Source organism: Xyrauchen texanus, chromosome 2, assembly GCF_025860055.1.
Source record: "Xyrauchen texanus isolate HMW12.3.18 chromosome 2, RBS_HiC_50CHRs, whole genome shotgun sequence".
Taxonomy (NCBI): domain Eukaryota; kingdom Metazoa; phylum Chordata; class Actinopteri; order Cypriniformes; family Catostomidae; genus Xyrauchen; species Xyrauchen texanus.
In genome coordinates, this window is record NC_068277.1 from 59,233,773 (window position 1) to 59,255,718 (window position 21,946).

General features: G+C 37.1%; 1 protein-coding gene across 1 annotated transcript; it reads right to left on the reverse strand.

Annotated features, from left to right (window-relative positions):
- Positions 1 to 564: 564 nt before the first annotated feature.
- Positions 565 to 9,219, reverse strand: LOC127618952 (protein TEX261-like). The gene is made up of 6 exons (XM_052091660.1): positions 9,044 to 9,219; positions 7,601 to 7,680; positions 4,597 to 4,750; positions 4,423 to 4,490; positions 3,732 to 3,834; positions 565 to 1,920 (listed from the first exon to the last, which is right to left on the reverse strand). Exons 1-6 carry the CDS (start codon positions 9,111 to 9,113, stop codon positions 1,805 to 1,807), a joined length of 591 nt encoding a protein of 196 aa, XP_051947620.1. The 5' UTR covers positions 9,114 to 9,219; the 3' UTR covers positions 565 to 1,804.
- Positions 9,220 to 21,946: the final 12,727 nt, after the last annotated feature.

Here is a 21,946-nt window from a genome sequence, read left to right on the forward strand (position 1 = left end):
GGAGGAATATGACAAACAACAAAACCAACTGCAAGATACAGTTAAAAAGGACAAAAAACATGTATGGAATAAATAAAAGAAATGCTATCTATGTGTGCAAGTCAAAGTTGAATTCTGGACGAATGTAGTTTGGGGCTGGAGGTGTCAAGGTCAAAACCACAGTGACCCAGGTCACTGGGCACAAAACAGCTTTGCTCTCATCATTGGACATCCCAGAGGACGCCTGGCTTCAGTTTTGACACATAAGCAAAGAGATGACCTTTTGCACTGACCTAGAACCATTTTCCTTTATGTTGACTTTAACCATTATGAAACAAGCTACAAAACAGTTTGATAACACTAGCAAAGGGCAACATCCACCAGCACGGTCTCTCTTACCTTCTAAGTGATTCATTCCTCTGTTGAGAGCTTCCTGAATGGAACGTGTTTGTGTGCTGACCTTTCATCAACCTCACACTCCAAGCATCATCTCCGGTCTATCAAGTAAAAAGGAGTCAAATGTGTCCGTACAGAGCAAGAGCCAGTAGACAGTTTTACATCAAGGAAGCCCCTTCAATCATTTTTCTGACATTTTATTAGAAATTCTACACATTTACTCTTTGAAATAAATATCCTAAAGAAAGTAGAGCCTGCTTTACAGCTCATTAAGATTATTTGATTGTGACATTGTTTTTATAACATTAAAGGTCAGTTTAATATAATGTACTATTGTTAAAACGATACACTTGCATTGTAAACAATTTGACATCATGGTAATATTTGTGCTGCCTTTCTGTTAATTTCCATTTAAAATGTATCGCCATTAAGAATGAAAAAACCCAAAATGAAAGTAAAACGTCCTGATGCATAATGGCATTTTAAAATAGAAAGTGTGTTTAATTGTCATGAAAACAACGTCACAATGAGAGAAATTGTTTTGTCACCACAATTTTTATCCTTATTTGTACATGTCTGAGTTTTCCTTTCTAAAAACTCATACAACTGGATTTTATTATCATTTTGAACAGTACATAAAGCATGGCCAACACTATGGCTCTCATAATTGCATTAAAGTATTTAAAGCAATATTTTACCGTCCAATCCATTTGTATTTATTTTTTGTCTTCTTTAACTTGTCAAACCTCCAGCTGATATAAAATGGATTTATAAAAGCACAAGACAATGCAGAATGGACATAAATCAAAAATATGCTTTTCCCTCCAAAAGAAAACCGTTTCAGCAAAGACTTTAAACATTTCATTAAAAAATTAGGGTCTGAGCTCCAAGCAAATGCTTGTAGTGTATTGTACAATGTTCCCACACTGGACTAACAAAAAAGTCACATTGAATTTGGGTAAATTATTGCTTTAAATAAAATCAGACATTTATTAATTGATGAGCAGACAAAAACATTGGCTTCTGAAGTGATGCAATTAGAAGAAAATCATCAGGAGCCTTCGACTACTGCCGTCATGACTCTAGCAAAGCCAAAGCTACTTCCAACATCATCCACATACAGACACCATTTGTCAAACGATTGAAGCCTTTAAAAATTAAGACTTGCTTGGGACACCTAAAGAGGATTAGCTGGCGACTCTCATATGAATCAACTGTTCTTTCCAGGAGTTTGTATGTGCGTTTGTTCAGATGTGGTCCTCTCACTCAGCTACAGATTCAATCTCTTCATTCTATGAACATCATTCCAAATGAAACCCTCCCACAAAAAAGATGCCGTCCATTTTAAGGGGCCGGTACTCTGAACAACCCCATCCCAGCACCCGTAAAAAAAACCCAGTCGATTGTGTATCCAACTTAAACTGATTCTTCAGTACATCTTTAGTCGGCTTGGCAAAACAGCCTCCTTCAAGAAAGAGAAGATGAGCAGGATGCCGGAGCGCTTGCCCCGCTTGCCTTTAGTGAAGTAATTTGACACCACATCATCTGAAAAAAAGCACAGAAACAGAAAATAATGGATAAGAATCATGAGTTATGGTGGTTCAAGTAAAGTGTGTGATTTCTGCACCACTTGTGCCTTTAAACAGAATTGCAATCTGTTTGTTACATTACAACATTGGCTTAATCACTGATGTGACTTTAGGTGCAACAATCTGTTTGCCCGAATAAAGTGCAGATGGCAGGAGTGTTTAAAACTTGCTTTAAAACATAATTTTGTATTTCCTCTTTCAGCTACTATTGCAAGAATTACACACTATGATACACTCACAACAAAGTTCTTGTTCTTTGCTCAGAGATAGAAAGAAGGTTGAAACAGTTGCGCAACAGTATTGCAAACAATCAGACGCCACGCCATCGGTGGGGGTCTTTAAAGAAGCATTTAAGTATAAATGTATAATGGAGTTAATGGGCAGAATACATACAAAAGAATTAGGATTAGTGGGATATCTGTGAATGGCTTTCGGCTGCAGAATGAAGTATTTCAGTAGAATTGGTTTCCTTTGAAGACTCATTTAAAAAAAAAAAAAAAAAAAGAAATCGAAGAAATGCACCAGATTTATTTTTCTTTTATGTTAAAGTAGGTGGCGCACCGGATCCACCCACCAATGATGTGGACCAATAGCAGAAAGAAAGATTTTAACAGCTGGCATAAAGATTTCCTTAAAGTTTGCACAGGCAAGCTGTTTAGAACCACCACATTGAACTCAAAAACACCTTGGTTTTGGACAGATTTTGTTTGAAATTACATCACACCCTTTTGTTCTATGATATCGGGATACAAACTCATGAGAGGTGAAAAAGTCTGAAAAGGTGTTCCAAATGTATTTTTACAGTTGATTTGTTTGTTTTATTTAAAGCTTTTTGGTGTATTTAAATCTTCTCTTTTTTTTTAGGCTTACCGTAACCCTTTCCTTTTAATAAGGAAACATGTAAGTAACATGTGCATGTTAGTGAATTCCAAACATCCGTAAAGAGGGAGCGTGTGCACATTAATTTGCAATTATCATAACGCTTATGAAAACACCATATAAGAAAGGCACCAGATGCGATGGTAAACGCTGTTTAAAACTATGCAGAACAGTAATGAAGTGCATTCACAATGTAAAGAAAAGTGAGGACTTACAGTCATCCACAATTTGTAAAACTATTTGGGCAAATTAGCTTCAGAAAAGGGGATTTTAGTAGTTTGCATCCCTGATATTGGAGTCTTTAAACATAACTCACACTGATCAAACATCACATTTAAAAATAGTTTACAGGCAAGGACGTCCAGTTGAGGTAAAGCACTATTCAAATTTCACACCAAGAGCGAATAAGTGCCGTGACTTTAAATCAAATCAATGCATTCCTATGGACCCATTCAGACCAGGGACAAAAATCGACAACGAGAGGGTTTATTGTCCTGTAGTTCCTTCATTCAGTAATATGAGCATTTGGGTTATGTGTCTTGAAACAAGTAAAAAACAAGCAGAGCACAAAGCAGTGACATGAAAAGCAATTGTTAACAAAATGTGAATGTGTTCTATATGTTTGTACACAATACTTCCCTTACACACTTACACAATAGCTGTAATATTATTAGTAATAGTAAGCCTCTTTTCTGCATTATACTCTATCCTATATCACGCTATCATTATATCACTACATAAAAGTTAGGCTGGAGTTACTCTTGGTGTGAATAGACTTTTCGTCTGTGATTTGTTTAGCTTTTTCAGCATGTTCTTGGTGTAAACAGGCCTGAAGGCCTCATATAAAGCTATATGAAAACAAATGAGATGAGAAATGTAGTCACTCACCTCCCTGCTGTATAGTGGATGGGAGGACATTCTCCCCAGCAGAAAGAGAAACGAAGAAAGAGAATGGAATCACCCACAGACACATTATGAAGTATGCTAGAACCTGGGAACATAGAAACACTACTTTCAAATCAAATCTCCAGTAACCTGTCATTTCCAATTATTGCACTTTTGCAAATGCCCATAGCTTTAACAAGTGCCTTCACACAGCAATGGTGTTTCAAAACGATCTGATCACTGAACATCTATATATATCTAAACCCTTGGGGTTTAAGTTACGCTGTTTCAGCAATTCCAAGATGTCCCTTAATAGTATACATAAAATGTTATGTCCATATTCTAAGTCACAGGTGTCAAACTCAAGGCCCGCGGTCCACCACCTTATTACATGTGGCCCGCGAGCTGATTTCTAAAATGTATGATGGAAGGTAAATGGAACGTCTCACTGACCAATCAGTTAGCTCTTTCCCCATGAATATTAATGAGCCTTCCCCAGAGCACTTTTTACTCTCTCCAAAAGCGGAACAAAACAGCGTTACCGCGAACAACTATCAGCTCTGGTCAAGCGGCGTGAGCGCAGAAAAGGTGCGTTCAATTGCCTACCACTCTAAACCGTATAGCGCACATCATTATCAACAGCGCTAACTGCAAAGCTGAAATTGAGTTTGACACCCCTGGTCTAAGAGCTTACCTCAGAGAAAGGATAATACTCCTCTGCAAAATACTGGAAGGCCATATAATGGTTTAACACAACCAGTACTGGAAAAAGGTAGAGAGTAAGAATAAAGATTACAAAAAGGTGCAAGACAATTTTAACACGTATATAAATAAATAAATGTATCCTTTTCTCCTTGGCATCACACACCACATGAAAGGATAAAGTTTGGCGAGGTGAGCATAATGTAGGGAAACGTCTGCAGCAGACCAAAGTAAACCAGGTTTGTGAAGAGACCCACTCCAATCATGAGCATAGGGAAACCCTCAAACAGGTAGAGCCCCACCAGCACGGCTGTGGAAAACTGGGAGACAAGGGTACATGTTAGTGCTCTGAAGTGGCGTACACTGCCAGCCACAAAGAATGACCATTGGCGATGTGAAGAAGTTGTGAAAAGTACTGACTTTATACAAATGAATTGCAAGCATACTTGGATTTAATACAAAATTATGCATGGAAAACAAAGTCAGAAATTTGTTTATGATATGATGCATTAGGGGTGGACGATATACCATAAGACAAAAATGTGTCAACTGGTATGAATTTTCAAATATCCATTCTATCGAGGTTATGTAAGATGCTGCCGCATGGTAGGGAATGTGTGTTCTGCATTTACTTAATATTTAGAAAGTGAGGAAGAGTTTGTTAAACGAAAGCTCCATCACTGACCCTCAGCTAAGCCCTGCTACCTTATTTGCTGTAGCTGACGCAGTCAACTTTCCTACCAACTCCTGTTCTGCTGCAAACATGGAGAAAGTGATTTCACAGCACAAATTACCTCAAGATTTATTAAATAACACCATTATCAACCCTGCATTTTTATCTAGTATATAGTCGCCCAAAAATGTTTACAGTGGATTTCCTAACTGTGTGATATGTCCTAGTATGATTTTTAAACCGCAAAATGCTGCAATTTAATGATATAAAGTCCACAAGTGCTGCACACTTCTAAATAAATTAGCTTGTTTACATGGATATGAGAAAGCCCTTTATAGCGAGAAAGCTGCTTAAGGCTGGAAATCTGTGTTTCTATTTGCATGCACTGTGTTTCACTGTATTATCTGCTTTCTCCCTTATACATGCGGCTCGGTCAGTAAGCTGCTTCTTTCTCCACAGCACCGTAATTTCCCCACGATGCTTGGATTTTCCAGCATGACAATGCTCCATGCCACACAGCCAGGTCAATCAAGGTGTGGATTGAGGACCACCAGATCAAGACCCTGTCATGTCCAGCCCAATCTCCAGACCTGAACCCCATTAAAAACCTTTGGAATGTGATCAAGAGTAAGATGGATAGCAACAAGCCATCAAACAAAGCCAAGAATTTTTGCGCTAATGTCACCCAACACTTTGTGTTGTTTAAAAATGAATATGAACTTTTTTTCTTTGCATTATTCGAGGTCTGATAACACTTTATTGTTATTTTTTATCAGATGTCATTTTCTGCAAATAAATGCTCTAAATGACAATATATTTATTTGGAATTTGGGAGAAATACATACCTATAAATAGTAAATCCAGAGAAACTGATAATTTTTCAGTGATCTCTTAATGTTTCCCAGAGCTGTATATATAATTATAAGTTTACATTTTTGTAGTAAGAATGATGGAAGGTTAGTTAAATTAAAAATTAATTCTCTCATCATTTTCTCACCTTCATGCCATCCCAGATATAACTTTTTTTTTCTGCTGAAGACAAAAAGATGATTATTTAGAAAAAATATCTCAGGTCTGGGGATGAGAGACAGATTAATATTTAAGTCCTTGGCTTTTTTTTTTTTTTTACTATAAATCTCCACTTTCACTTTTAGATTTGCATTGTATGGGCCTACAGAGCTGAGATATTCTTCAAAAAAATCTTAATTTGTGTTCAGCAGAAGAAAGTAAGTCACACTTCTGCGATGGCATGAGGTGAGTAAATGATGAGAGAATTTTTGGGTCAACTATCACTTTTAGTAATCATTTTAAACATAAGGGGTGTAACAGTTCGATGTTCTGATTTAGATTAGTTCTATTGTCACTGTGATTGTCAACTAACAAACACCATGAGTGTTCAACATCTCATACACCAGAGATGTGTTCAAAAACAAGAGCGATATATCCAAAATTAGCACCAAAAGTCCTTCAGTGACAAGTAACATTCGTTCACACCACTTAGGAAATAATTAAATTATTCCCAAAAAATATTTAGGAAAAATTACAAACAAACACAAAAAAATAATAAAGGGCCCTAATAAAGTTGTTTCATTGCAATGTACACAATTGGTCAAATACATACAGTATATATTTACGTTGGACAAAGTTGTACATCATGATATTGTTATCGACCAAAAATTCCAAGAATATTGTGAATGTGATATACATTTTTGCTTATTTCGCCCAGCCCCATGATGCATTATGCACTGTTGCAATTTATTTACATGCTTTCTCCGGCAGAATGTATATTTTAACCAGCAACAAAACTGATTGCTTGTAAAATTATTATGGAAGTAAATTAATGACAAATGTCTTAGAAAATAATAATAATAAAATCTAATTGCACTAATTGAAAAATAAACGCATTGCATTAACAACGCTTGCATTTTTGCATCTGCCTCTAAAATTTTAGTGGTTAAAATTCGGTTGGAACTGACTACCCTTGAAATTTAAGAAGCAAATTTGCAAAGCGAAACATCATTGACCGAATATTACCTGTCGAATAATAAAGATTAACTGAAAAATATTTTGGAACTGAACTTTCGAAGGTGAATATGTATTATTCAATTTTATAAAGTTGTCAGTGAAATGTTTTTAATTGAAAGATTCAAAGTTTAAATATCCAAACATATGAGACATCTAATTTGAGATACGATTTTCAAAAGCTACGGTTAGTTGTGCAGCCCACCAATAACGTTAGAGCATTATGAATGCCAATTTATGACCAACAGCGCTGCGACTAGCAACTTCGAGCAATAATATCGCTGACAGTGTGAACGGAGCTTAAATGGGTTATTCTGAGAGCTTAACATATTTCTTACCCAAAAAATGGAGCATTAACTTTCAACAGACTTTTGCCTGTTGCATCAAATGTGGCTCAATGTTCATGGTGTGCCCTATGTAATGAAATGTAGATCACTAAACCTTATCTAAATGTTATTCCATAGGTGATACTCACCATTATCATATATTTTATAATGCGACTGGTGGCAACGGTGTACTCCTCTATCAACTCCGCCAAATAATACAGGCCGGCGGCTGTGGAGACAAATAACTTTCTGAGAAAACAATAGAAATAAACAACAAATACACAGAGCTAGGGCTTTGTTTGTTTGTGATTTATTACCATGTCAAATTATGTGGCTATTGTCTGTCTATTTATCAGTCTGTCTGTCCGTCAGTCAGTCTACCTATCTGTCTGTTAGTCTTCCTATCTGTCTGTCAGTCAGTCTTCCAATCTGTATGTCTGTCAGTATATCTATCTATCTATCTATCTATCTATCTATCTATCTGTCTGTCAGTCAGTATATCTATCTATTTATCTGTCTGTCAGTCAGTATATCTATCTATCTATCTATCTGTCTGTCTGTCAGTCAGTATATCTATCTATCTGTCTGTCAGTCAGTATATCTATCTATCTGTCTGTCAGTCAGTCTTCCTATCTATCTGTCTGTCAGTCAGTCTTCCTATCTGTATGTCTGTCAGTATATCTATCCATCTATCTGTCTGTCTGTATATCTATATATCTATCTCTCTGTCTGTCAGTCAGTATATCCATCTATCTATTTGTCTGTCAGTCAGTATATCTCTATCTATCTGTCTGTCAGTCAGTATATCTCTGTCTATCTGTCTGTCAGTCAGTATATCTCTCTATCTATCTGTCTGTCAGTCAGTATATCTCTCTATCTATCTGTCTGTCAGTCAGTATATCTATCTATCAGTCAGTCAGTATATCTATCTATCAGTCAGTCAGTAGGTATATCTATCTATCTATCTATCTATCTCAGTCAGTCAGTATATCTATCTATCTGTCAGTCAGTCAGTCAGTATATCTATCTATCTATCTGTCAGTATATCTATCTATCTATCTATCTGTCAGTATATCTATCTATCTATCTATCTATCTATCTATCTGTCTGTCAGTATATCTATCTATCTATCTGTCAGTATATCTATCTATCTATCTATCAGTCAGTCAGTCTATCTGTATATCTTTTGCAATGCACATTCAATTGATTTTATGTCGAGTGACCTGTCACTTGACACAACTGTGGATAGTGAGAAAGTAACCAATAAATAACCCTAACCCCATCACTACAATAATATATTTTAAAAACATACAATGCAAGGTCTAAACTAAATCAGGCTATTAATCACATTCAAATCGGGTCTTTAATCATGTCAAATGATTGTGCAAAGACAAAGGATTTTCTCTTTAGCTTATCCTGCAACAGAATCTCTCTGTACAGCCAGTATTTACCACCATTATCCGAAATTAAGTGGTATTAACTAATATTATCTGGTTTAAACTTGAGTTTTATCGAGGATAAAGCGCATGGACTGCTGTATTTATTCTGTTAGCGGCTAGCAGTTCCGCTAACAGCAACAACAGAAAACTTACCAATAGCGAGAGTAATGAAACATATCTGCACCACCAGCGACAACCAGCTCAGTAAATAAATAAACCACATCGCTTTAAAAGGCTAGTCGAATAAATTATCAGTAAGTAAATAGTAAACGGAGATGTGCGTCTCCGCTGCTAAGCTAACAACTAAAGTGGTCAAAGTTTCCTCAGACGTAGCGCGATACGAGAAGAGCAAGAAAAGCTTATGTGGGAATCTGAACCTTCAGTGCAAACAGCGCCCAGTCTGGTTTGAGACGGTATTGCAGTTTGATTCTATGTAGAGAACATGGGCAAAGGTATAGCCTACTTCCAGTCTAAGGTTTAAACACACCTAGCCATTCTTTATAGTAATCAGTAATAGTAAAGTCGTCGAACTATGAAATAACACCAGTGGAAGTATAGGATATATGTAGTGACCAAAAATGTTAAATAAATCAAAATGATCTTGTATTTAGCCCACTGTGGGTGTTATCTCGACTAAAATTTGACTAAAGATGGATGGATGGATGGATGGTTGGTTATTCAATTTGTTTATTTTTTATATTTTATTGCATGCTCTGAGAAAGAAGTTCAATTTCCAAGGGAATTCCAAGGACCTTGCATATATTCAAGAATTTTACCCAGCTCTTCGCTTGTTTTGGTCATGCATATTACATTCACATCTATCCATCTCTACACCATCTGCCTTTTTCACACAAACACACTCACACATATACACGCAAAGATATACACACACATAAATCAGACACCTTTCAGTTCCTGGGGAGAAACATGAATTCTTTATAATGTTTATTAGATGAAAAGCTCTCTTGGGTGAGAAGATTCCTACAGAATAAAATGGTTTTTAAAAGGGAAGAGGCAAAAGTGAGCGAGAGTGGAAAATAATTGCATAGTCCATTTAAAATGCTTTTATCAGAGAATAAGAGTGTGGATGTGTGAGGAGAAAAAGAGTACTTTTTCTGCCCAGGTGTTTCCAGATGGACGAATATATTAGCCTAAATGCTGTGACACTTCTGGCATATATAGTGCATTGGAAATATTTTCTGCTTAGACTGTTTTTACAGCTTTACAGTTACAAATGTAACTGAATTACAAATCACATGATATTTTTAAATTAAAATTTAGTTCTGTAGAATATATTTATCTCTCACAGTATCTCAAATATGCTGAATATATATATATATATATATATATACATATATATATATATATATATATATATATATATATATATACATATATATATATATATATATATATATATATATACATATATATATATATATATATATATATATATATATATATATATATATATAGTAAACACAGTGGCGAATTCTCAGGGCCAGCAAAGTCTTCTCTGCTGGCCTAACATGCCAAATAATAAATAAATATTTTTCATTCTTTCATTCTCAATCACCTTTTTGCCTATGTATTTTTAATCGCTTTCCACTCTACAAACAAATAGAGAAAAATGAAAAGTTTCACAAATGACATGCTCAAGCAGTGTGTGAGTTTGAGCTCCGCCCCCTCAGGCCTTCATAATTTCAACAGAATCCCTCACCAGTGGATCTGTCTCGTTTGGAAGGATGCGTCCTCCAGAGATCGCATTTGTCAGCCACGTCATCGCGGCTGTCTCAGGACATTTTGAATGCGAAATATTTTTTCTAAACTCTTATTGTTATACAATAAAAATATATCTTTACCAGTTAGCTGAATTTTATAATGTTGAGTGTTAAGTATTAGATATTTGTTAGATAATTTTGTCATCCAATGTATTTAATTTATTTGTTGATCTGCAATCCCTGTCTCGATACGGCTCAGCCGAGGGAAGAAAGAACTGACACAGAGACTCAGTGGTTTCAAATCCTTTCTTCAAAGTTTATTACTTCAGCATTTGGTTTTATGGTCCAGAAAACCACATTCCACTCGACCCTCACAAATGAAATAGTTCTTTACCTTATATGGGGGTGACATTCATTCGAGGCTACGTGTTAAACGTGAGAGACAAGAAACAGACTCCTAAAGAACATCCTTAGAACAGCTTTAAGAGCAGCTGCAGCTACCCAACAAAATAAGTTTTTAAAAGAGGCCTTCTTTATTCCACATTACATCACCAGAGAAGTTGTTGAGAAGCCTTAATTATTCCACAATGCCCACTTTGATCCTGAAAGGATCACATAGCCTTCTCAACCAACTTCAGTATTAGGTACACGTATATAATGGAGCATGGCGATATTATGCCTGTTTATCATCACATTCATCTTTTGCATTAGTAATTGTAGGAAACATGGGCCAAATAATAACATAAGTATAACGCATACACCAATCGATATAATGGAAGACATCCAGGGTGCGAACCACCCAAACATCTTGAAAAAGTTTCCCCATATTCCCTGATGACCGGCGTTATCTGCTAATTCTTTATTCAACCTATCCATTTCCTTTAATACTTTCGTGAATTCTCCATCATCATCAGTGTGACCCGGGATGTATGTACAGCATTTGTCACCAAACATTTTACATACTCCTCCATCTTTAGCCAAGAGGTAATCCAAAGCTATACGATTTTGTTTAGTCATTTCACTTGCGGCATGTAATTGTTCTTTCACCAAATCGAAGGCCCGTTTAGTTTTATTAAAGAAACGCTGCTGATTATAATAGAGGTAACTGATCCATTCAGTGTTTTTATTTGGGGTTATCCATAAAAAGATGGATTCAAAACCACTAGCAATTTCGTTTCGGGCTTTGTACTGGTTTGGAATACCTCTAGGCTGCCCAACACTGTCTAAATGTACTTCAGGGTCACTTGAGGAATCACCTTCTAGGTACCTTCGTATCCGGGTGACACCCGTACCTTCATAACAGAAACATCTTCCTGTAACATTACTATAAAACACAAACCATCAAATGGTGTGGGGGGTGCGACAATAAGTTCTGAATCATTACCGGAACATACCCACCACATATCTGCAACCTCCCTCATGTTGTGAAATATTTGTGCGGGTAAACCGATGTTTTGATGTGAATACGATTCTACAGCTGTGATCCACCTCACCTGAGAACAGTATTTGATCCGAAACCATTTTTTATGTAATGAAGTTCTGTTACCTGTATCTGAGAATTTATAACATTCGGTCTTATTAAACTTGACCCAGGAAACTAGCTTGGGTGGACTGGCACCTGGCACTGGCCAGTTTGTACATTGGGAATTGTCCAGTATAGTTTTGTTAACACGTCCACTGGCCCTGTAAAGTAAACAGTTAAAAGGACACATTGACTCCTTCTGGAGCACGGCTATGGCATTAGGGTCAGTGCAAGTTCGAGCTGTTTTGTTAGTCCCGGCTATTGGCAGATTGATTGTATAGTTCAAACATGGAGGCCTTTTCTTAACCAGCTCCTCCTGATGAGTTAAACATGTTGATGTATTCATTGGTACAGGGATGACATAAGAAATTGATGCTGGCGATCTAGAGCACACTATACATTGTTTCTGGGAATTGGAATTACACTTGTGACTCCCTGCTGTTGTGTTAACACTGAACGGGTAAAGGCAAGCATAACCGCCTGACATATGCAGAGCATCAGTAGGAATACTTTCATGTTGACTATTCCGGGTCCCTCCTCAGGTCCTCCTAATTCAAAGATTCCGGTTGGGCACTGGCGCTGCGTGTTCAGCTCCTCCAGTGCTTTCACCATTCACCCTGAATCAGTAAGGCCCTCCTCTGGAGCAAGCTTCACGCGGCTTGCATGGATCCACTGCGGTTGAAGGTCAGTCAGCACCCCTGTTCTTGTCACAGCCAGTACAGTAGTTGGGCCCAAATACTTTGGTTCTCTTAACTTCGTTTGTCTCAGACACTTCACAAGAACCTGCTGATTTGGAACAAATGGATGAGTAGGACTTTCTGCAGGCAGAGGGAGAGAGAGAGAGAGACATCACCATTTATGCCATTTAATGTCTTAATGAGGGAATCCACATATTCTGCAATCACCACCTCCGTGTCACCTGTGGAGAGAAAGCCAGCACGGCCTTTGACCCAAGGGGTCGGGAAAGGCCTACCCATTAGTATTTCAAATGGAGAGAATTTAACAACAGAAGATGGTGACATTCTGAGTTCAGTCAACACAGCCGGTAGAACATCAACCCATGTTTGTTCAATCGTTCTTTTAATGTGCGAATCGTTCGCTCAACGACGCCCGCCGACTGTGGGTGGTAGGGTATGTTGAAATGCCAATTTATGTTCAATTCCTTTGCGAGTAGTTGCGTAACTTTGGACGTGAACGGAGTGCCATTGTCACTCAATAACGGTTGGAATGCCGAATCTTTGGTATTATTTCCTTTGCCAGAATTTTTACCACTGTTTTAGCATTTTCCCTCACACACGGGAAAGCTTCTGTCCACTTAGAAAAACGGTCCACGATTACGAGTAATAATTTGTTATTCTTACATGGCGGCATATGTGTAAAATCTATTTGCAGGTGTTGGAACGGCAATTCCGGGTGCGGTAATGAGTCGTACTTTGTAGACTTGTGTCTGTTATTCTGTGCGCACATTAGACATGAGTCTAGGATTAATTTTACTGCACTTCATACCCCACTTATGCAATATGTTTGATTTATTGACTGTATAACTTTTTCTTTTGAAACGTGCGAGATACCTTGGTAATGTCGACAGAGTATTACTATTGCGGTTTTAGGCAGCGCCAGACGCCCTTGTTCATCCCTTAACAAATTATTCCTGTCTGGTTTCACTTCATTTGAGGCCCAATGTTGAATATCAGATTCATATGGATTTGCCTGCAACAGTTTTATGTCAATGTCTCTTACCAGGGTTGATTGCATCATGGAAACTCCCTCTTTAGCTTGATTCAGATCTGGGCTTACCACAATAAGCTGTTCTCAATAATTCTGAAAACCAGGTTATGATGTGATATAGGTTTGCCTTCAGCTGTCTTGAAATCTCTTTCCTCCCACATTCGAGCAAAATCATGTATCACCCCATAAGCATACTTCGAGTCTGTGTATATATTGATTGATTTACCTTTAGCCAATTGGCATGCTCTGATCAACGCAAACAACTCAGCAGCTTGTGCAGATTTATATGGGAGCGAATAGGCTTCAATAATTTGATTCGGAAGTTCTGTTACAGCATAACCACACCAGTATACTGAATCATTTGGCTAGGAACAGGACCCATCAACGTACCAATGGTCCCCCTCCTCCAGGGCGAATGAAGAAACATCTGACCTGCAGGAAGTACATGTTTTCAGGCAATCAAAGCAATCATGTGTGTTGTTGGAAAATTCACCTTCAGTTAGCAATTTGTGTAATGACAATGTTGGGCCGTGTACAGAGGAAGTTGGTTTAATGGACAGATTAGCAGTAGCCAATAAAATAGCTTCATACCCCGATCGACGTTGTGCTGTCATGTGTTGCGTTGTAATGTTGTGCATGATCGTTCCTACCTGGTGAGAGGTGTGCACAACTAATGGATGTGAGAGTACAACGCGTTCTGCATGTTGTACCATCAATGCCGAAACAGCCACTGTTCGCAAACATGCAGGGAGGCCTCTGGCGACTTCATCCAAAGTTTTTGACAAGTACGCCACTGGTCTATATGTTCCGCCATGGGACTGAGCGAGGATCGCTGCTGCTGTGCCTGCCGCCTCGTGCACGTACAGATGAAAGGGTTCATCATAGTTCGGTAAGCCTAGCGCAGGTGGAGAGCTAAGGCTGTTTCGTAGATGTTTGAAAGCCATGTCCATTTCAGCAGTCCACTCTATAGGTTCTTCAGCATTTGAGAGTGTTGCTTCTCTCAGTATTTTGTCATATAATGAGCAGTTTGGCACCCATGCTCGACAATAGTTCACTAAGCCCAAGAAACTTTGCATTTGAGTTTTTGTTTTTGGGCATTTGAAGGTAGTAATTGTTTTCACCCTGTCTGTGGAGAGATGTACTGTTCCTTTTTGTAGTTCATGACCCAGATAGTTAACTTTTGGTTCCACCCATTGCAGCTTTTCTTTTGATGCTTTGAAGCCAGCCTTCGCTAATACATTGCACACAATAGTTGAAGCGGCTGTGCATGACTCGATGTCTGGGCCGGAAACCAGTATGTCATCAGCATATTGCAGCAGACAGGTCTGTGATGGCAGTTTGGTACCTTTGAAAGTAGCGTGCACTACAGCAGAGAACACAGCAGGCGAGTCTCGAAATCCTTGAGACATTCGCGTCCAAGTATACTGTTGGCCTCCATAGGTGAATGCGAACAGGGGCTGCGTAACTGGTGCAACTGGCAAACTGAAGAAGGCAGAACATAAATCAATAACAGTAAAATGAGTGTGGTTTGCTGGAATTGAGTTAATGATAGTGCGTACATCTGGTACCACAGGTGACAATGGAATAATTAAATCATTAACTTTCCTTAAATCTTGTGTTAAACGCCATGTACCATTAGCTTTCTTTACTGGATTAATCGGTGTATTGTATGGTGAATGAGTAGGTTTTAAAATACTTTGTGATAGGCATTGCTGTATTATTGGGCCAATGCCTTGTTCGTTCTCTTTGGAAAGGGGATACTGTTTGCAGTATACTGGTAGGTTTGAGCAGAGTTTGGCAACATATGGTCTTACGTCAATAAGGCCCGCCTCATCCTTGTGGGTGGCCCATAGCGCTGGGTCGACGTCGAGCATTTCCGGTTTCGCAGCAGAAGTGCGGACAGACCACAATAACTGAGGTAATGATCTTGTTTATGGATTGTAACTCTGATTTATTGGAAATGAATAATATAACGAAACTTCTCATTTTATTTGGAAAATATCATATACATAAAGCAAAATGTATATCCACTGTACCAAATGTTAGACTATTTTCCACTGATTTGAAGATGTTTTATAACTCTCTAACTTCAATACAAAATAACCGCAAAGCTCTAAAGACATCAAAACTGTTGAAAAGGATACTTAAATGTATTAGAAAGATGATTGATATGTGAAATAAGATGCAGAATTGTGATTTTTTTTTTTTGTTTGTTTCACGGATTCAAATGTCTCTGTATTTCCCTTTAACGTTTTCTCAATAAAAAAAAAGAAAAAAGGAAAAAAAAGAAGAAGTGCGGACAGACGTTGAGCTGCAAACATCTCCACAATGTCCTGTATACACAGACTGAAAATATACTGAGGGAAACAGTAATTGTAGTGAGTTAGAATCAAAAGTAATTTTTGCCCCAATTTTATGCATCAGTAGGCAGAACGGAGAGTCAGGCAAAATCACAAAATCGTGCATTTTAAACAAGTTTGGGTTATCAGGAGATGTTACGGGTAATTTTGGTGTCATCTGACACTTAACGGGAACGCCATTAATTTCCACAGAGTTTAGAGTGCGTCCCGTAATAGAGCCCTCATAGCAATGTGCTGTTAATGAAGTTTTAGATGCGCCAGTATCGACCAGAAATGTATACGGTTTGTGGTCAATATTTAAAGATATAAAAGGCAGTGCTGAGTTATCGAAACGCAGCGTTGATGCTAATGCATATGTGGAGGGCTCAGTGCTCTGTGGGCTTCCCTAGCGGGGCGTCCATTCTGTGGGGTATCGCGGTGTGGAGCGGTTATGTGGGCCAATTTCTCGTGACTGTTCAGAGCGCGGTGGTACAGAGCACGCTGAATGTTGTCTCTCATTTCATTTACACCAATATGGTTGTCCAAAATCTTTCATCATTTTACGACAATCTTGCTTTAGATGTCCCTGCCTGCCGCAGTAATAGCATGTGCGAGAATACATCTGGGGCGTATATTGCACCATTACGGATGCCGTTTTCGAGAAAGAACGCTGACAGTCCTCAAAAGCCCCAGCAGTGGACAGCTCACGAAGATGTCGTCCGAATTCTGAAATTGTCATTGCAGTCAAACCAGCAGTTGTGATACGAATTAATCGAGCGGTTTCAGGGTCCATGTTTATAAATAGAATCGCTTGATCATCATCAGTCGAAAGGGATGATTCGTCTGTCCACAAAGCTTTAAACCGGGCAAAGAATGCCACTGGACCTTCGTCTTTTTTTTGTTTCGTGTTAGCCGCATGCGTAATAGCTTGTCTGGATGCGGCCATGCCCTGCAGGAATTTGAGGAGGTCTCCAAAAAATATTGGCAAGGCGTCATTGTCTCCCCATGCCCAGTCTATAGTTGTTCCTTTAAAATCTCTTCCTGATCTGGTTTTCCCTTCCTCCACTCGTGGCTGATCGAATTTAGAATCCAGCAAAGGCACTTTATCAACTAATACTGTTTCAGTTACGTCTGGAGGTAATGTTTTGGACAATATCAATCTATAATCGCGCCCGGTCAGTTGACTGTACATTGTAAGTTTCTTTAAAATATTCACATATTGCAAGGGAGATCTAACTGTGTCGGGTAATTCCTTGCATATTGCCAGCGCCTCTGACATTGTTAGTGGAATGATCTTATATCCATCTGGGCATTGGATAAAAGGAAATGCAGCTGTTGTACCATCGCTTGTATCTTTCTTTGAATCTGAATCGTATACGTTTGTGGCTGCAGCGAATGAGTTACCCTTTACTTGTGTTAAATCGGGATACAACAGTGCGCATGGTGTCGTTGGGAGGTTAGGGGTTAAAGCTTTGTTCACGACAATATCATATTTAGGCGGTTGTTCGGACACAGAGACCGCTGCGTGCACTTGTTTAGCTTCTTTTCGTTCAGGACCTTTGTCCCAAAAAATTTTCATCTTCTTCCATACCTCGTATGACTCTTTCATGTATTTATAATCCCACTGAGGGTCCCCCCACCCTTTTTTAACCATAGATTTTGAATCGCTCATGAATCGATCAATAAATGAGCCATCTCTAGGATATGGATCTAATTGTGTTTTTCCTTCTGACCATCCGGCCAGATTACTAATATAAGGTTCAGTATTGAAACCCTGATTATTGCGAAACATCCACTGTTTGGGAGTTTCGTTCGATAACGGGCGACTTATTTCCTGTCCCATAATGTCACCCTTTTATTATTAATAATAATAATACAAACAATTTCCCGATCGACACGGTTCCTGCAGATCAATAATGCAGAATCAAATTCTCTCCGTCTTTTCCTTAGGACAATTACCCTCCTCTTCCTATTCATACCAGAATAAGGATATCCTTAAAACTGCTGCTGCGGTTGTGGGGTTTTTCCTATTTATAATAGAGCAAAAACCCTCCTTCCTATTTATAATAAGGCAAATTCATCCCTCTGACGGGGCTCCAGAGCAGAGTTATTAACGGAGTTAATATAGAGCCAAATTAAACTAAGTTTTATTCAATCTCTCATCAGACAGGAGTACCTGACACTTAAATCAGTCTTACCTGTCTGGAGAAATCCCGGACGAGCCCCCAAACTGTTAGATAATTTTGTCATCCAATGTATTTAATTTATTTGTTGATCTGCAATCCCCGTCTCGATACGGCTCAGCCAAGGGAAGAAAGAACTGACACAGAGACTCAGGACTCACAAATCCTTTCTTCAAAGTTTATTGCTTCAGCATTTGGTTTTATGGTCCAGAAAACCACATTCCACTGGACCCTCACCAATGAAATAGTTCTTTACCTTATATGGGGGTGACATACATTCGAGGCTACATGTTAAACGTGAGAGACAAGAAACAGACTCCTAAAGAACATTCTTAGAACAGCTTTAAGAGCAGCTGCAGCTACCCAACAAAATAAGTTTTTAAAAGAGGCCTTCATTATTCCACATTACATCACCAGAGAAGTTGTTGAGAAGCCTTAATTATTCCACAATATTCAATATCAATCCAAAACAATTGGGTAAACACACATTCAAAGAATAAATGTTTTATGGATTCTTCCTCTAAGTTACAAAAGACACATCTAGTCTCCATGTCTCTAAAAAATCTTGAGACTATTGTCTCACTGGGTAAATTAAATGAATAACTTTACATGTGATTTCTTTTACTTTATTGGTGAGACAGTATTTACTAGGTAACAACCTCTTTCCATTCAATCTGATTATACAATGTATTCCAATGTTTTGCATTTAGGTTTTTATAAAGAAGAAACCTCCACACCATTAACACTTAAGTGAGTATTATATACAGAGATACACTCAGATGATATATCACATGATAAGAGTTAAATAAGGCCACCAGGAATGGCATCAAAATCTATTGCAAACTCTTTAGCAGTTACTGGAATCTTATAGTAATTAAGGAATTCACAATAATTAAAAAGCTGTCAATTTCTATTAAATAACTGTCTCACTATTAAATTAAATTTTTTTTTTTAAATACAATATTCTTGTTATTCCAAATTACAGATTTGTGTGGAGAGAAGTTATGTTTATAAATGAGCATCCATAATAAAAAGACCTGTCAATGAAAACAAGACAGCTTTATCGGAACCTTGTTTACACCAAAATTACATCTCAAAACAAATTCCAAACCACCCAACATTTCAAATATCAGGGCAGGGATGATATTCCATATTTTGTCTTTAAAGCACAAATAATTCTTTATCCATTTATTCTTAAATATGCAGTTACCAGTATTAAAATCAAGTACATTCAGACCACCTTCTTCAATTGGATTGCATAGAATCGTCTTTTTTAAATAGTGCAGTCTGTTCTTCCAGATGAAATTAAACAAAATAGAATCTACTTCTCTTATGACTGATTGTGGAACATCTAGAGAAAGAGCTTTATACACTAAGCGTGATAACCCTTCAGTTTTGGATAATAATATTATACCCTTCAGTGATAGATCTCTCATTAACCATGAATTTAATTTTTGTTGAATTCTCCCAATAATTGGTGTAAAATTCAAATGATTTCTTTCCTTTTGATCTTTACAGATCTTGATACCTAAATGATCTACCACCTCCTTCACTGGAATATCATGTATGTTATTAAGGTAACAAGTTCTCTAAGGAAACAAAACACATTTTGTAATGTTTAAAAACAAACCAGATACAAATGAGAAAGTATTAAGACAATCAATAGCTTTTTTTAATTCACTTTCATTTAAAAAAAAAAAAAGGGTAGTATCGTCCGCTAATTGGGAGTATTTTATTTCTTTCTCCAAAAGTTTAATACCACAAAAATTATCTCTTTTAATATGTATGGCCATAGTTTGTTTTACAAGTAAAAAAAGAAAGGCTGAGATTGGGCAGCCCTGTCGTATGCCTCTACTGATTTTAAACCTTGATGTTGTTCCATATGGCAACTTAATTGAGCTGTTACAGTCATTATATAATGTTCGAATAGCTTGTTTAAAGAATTCTCCAAAACCCAAAAAATGTAAGGTCTCAACATGAAATTATGATTAATAGTATCAAATGCTTTAAAAAAATCAACAAATAAAATAAAACTATTATCTGTAATAAAATTGTTGTAATCAATTAATTCCAAAATGAGCATTATATTATTGTAAATGTGTCGACCTCTCATAAATCCTGATTGACATTCATCAATAATGGGATCAAGACATCCCTTTAGTCTTTCAGCAAATATAAGTGCGAACATTTTTGCATCATTATTAATCAATGTAATCGGGCGCCAATTTTCTAAAAGTAATAATTTTTTATTGGGCTTTGGTAATAAAGTTTTCAAACCTTGTCTCAGTGAATTTGGTAAACACCCATATTGTATAGCCTCTCTAAATACAGCTAACAAAAAAGGTGACAATTCATTTTGAAAATATGTATAAACTTCCCTAATCAAACCATCGTTCCCGTGTGACTTATTGTCTTTAAATTTGTTAATACAATGAAGTAACTCATTTAAAGATATCTCTTGGTCACACATTTTCATAGAAGACTCAATTATCTTTTTAGCATCCTCTTTAATAGAATCTAAGAATGACTGTGCATTACTCAATTTGTTGTCATACGAATACAATTCCTCATAAAATTTGGCCACATATCTTGATATTTCCATAATATTGTCTGTTAACTGTCCATTAATACTCAGTTTGACCATAGATGTGAGTTCTACATTTCTTTTTTCCATTTTAAAAAATAACAATTTCTTCCTTGATCTAATAAAGGCACCCTTTGCTTTATATTCATATATTTTATCTAAATCTAATTGTAATTGTAATAATTTATTGTTCCCTTCTTGACCTAAACTGCAATTTCCAGAGAGATTTATAATTTCACATATAATTTTTTCTTCATTTTTTTTTTCTCTGTGTTTTGCTAATTCATTTCCTCTCCTTATGGCTAAAGCTCTGATTTTATATTTCATTAATTCCCAATTTAACCCGAAAACATTGGTTGAATTTGCCTCATTCCAACAATCTATAATGATATTTTTATCATCATCTCTGAACTGCTCATCTGTTAATATGTTCTGGTTCATTTTCCAGTATGTAAAAGTTTTTACAATATTGGATTTTGTTGTAACTAGTGAGAGAAAAATGCCTTTGTTATCCATAAGAACAGAAGGTTCTATAGAGACCTCCTTGACATAATTCACTAAATACCTTGAAATTAACCAATAATCTATACGTGACTGTTGAGTAAGTTCCCTTTTACACCATGTAAACTGAATTTTATCTGGATACTTATGTCTCCATATATCAATTAAGTCAAAAGTAGAACATAAATTATTAAATTCTGGAAGAACAGATCTGACATTTGGACGAGGAGGAAAACAATCCTTTTCAGAATCCCAAATTGTATTAAAATCCCCTCCAATTACTAGTTTTGCATTGCAAAATGTTTGTACTATTTTTTTAATCTGGTCTTCGAAATTTAAAAATAAAGTTTTATTTTGTGTGGTAAAGTTAGTTGAATAGACATTCCCCAAAATAAAAATGTCAGAATTTTTTTTTATTACCAATACCTGAGTCATGCAATTTAGTTTGAATTATTTTCCCTTTAAGTGTACCTTTTAA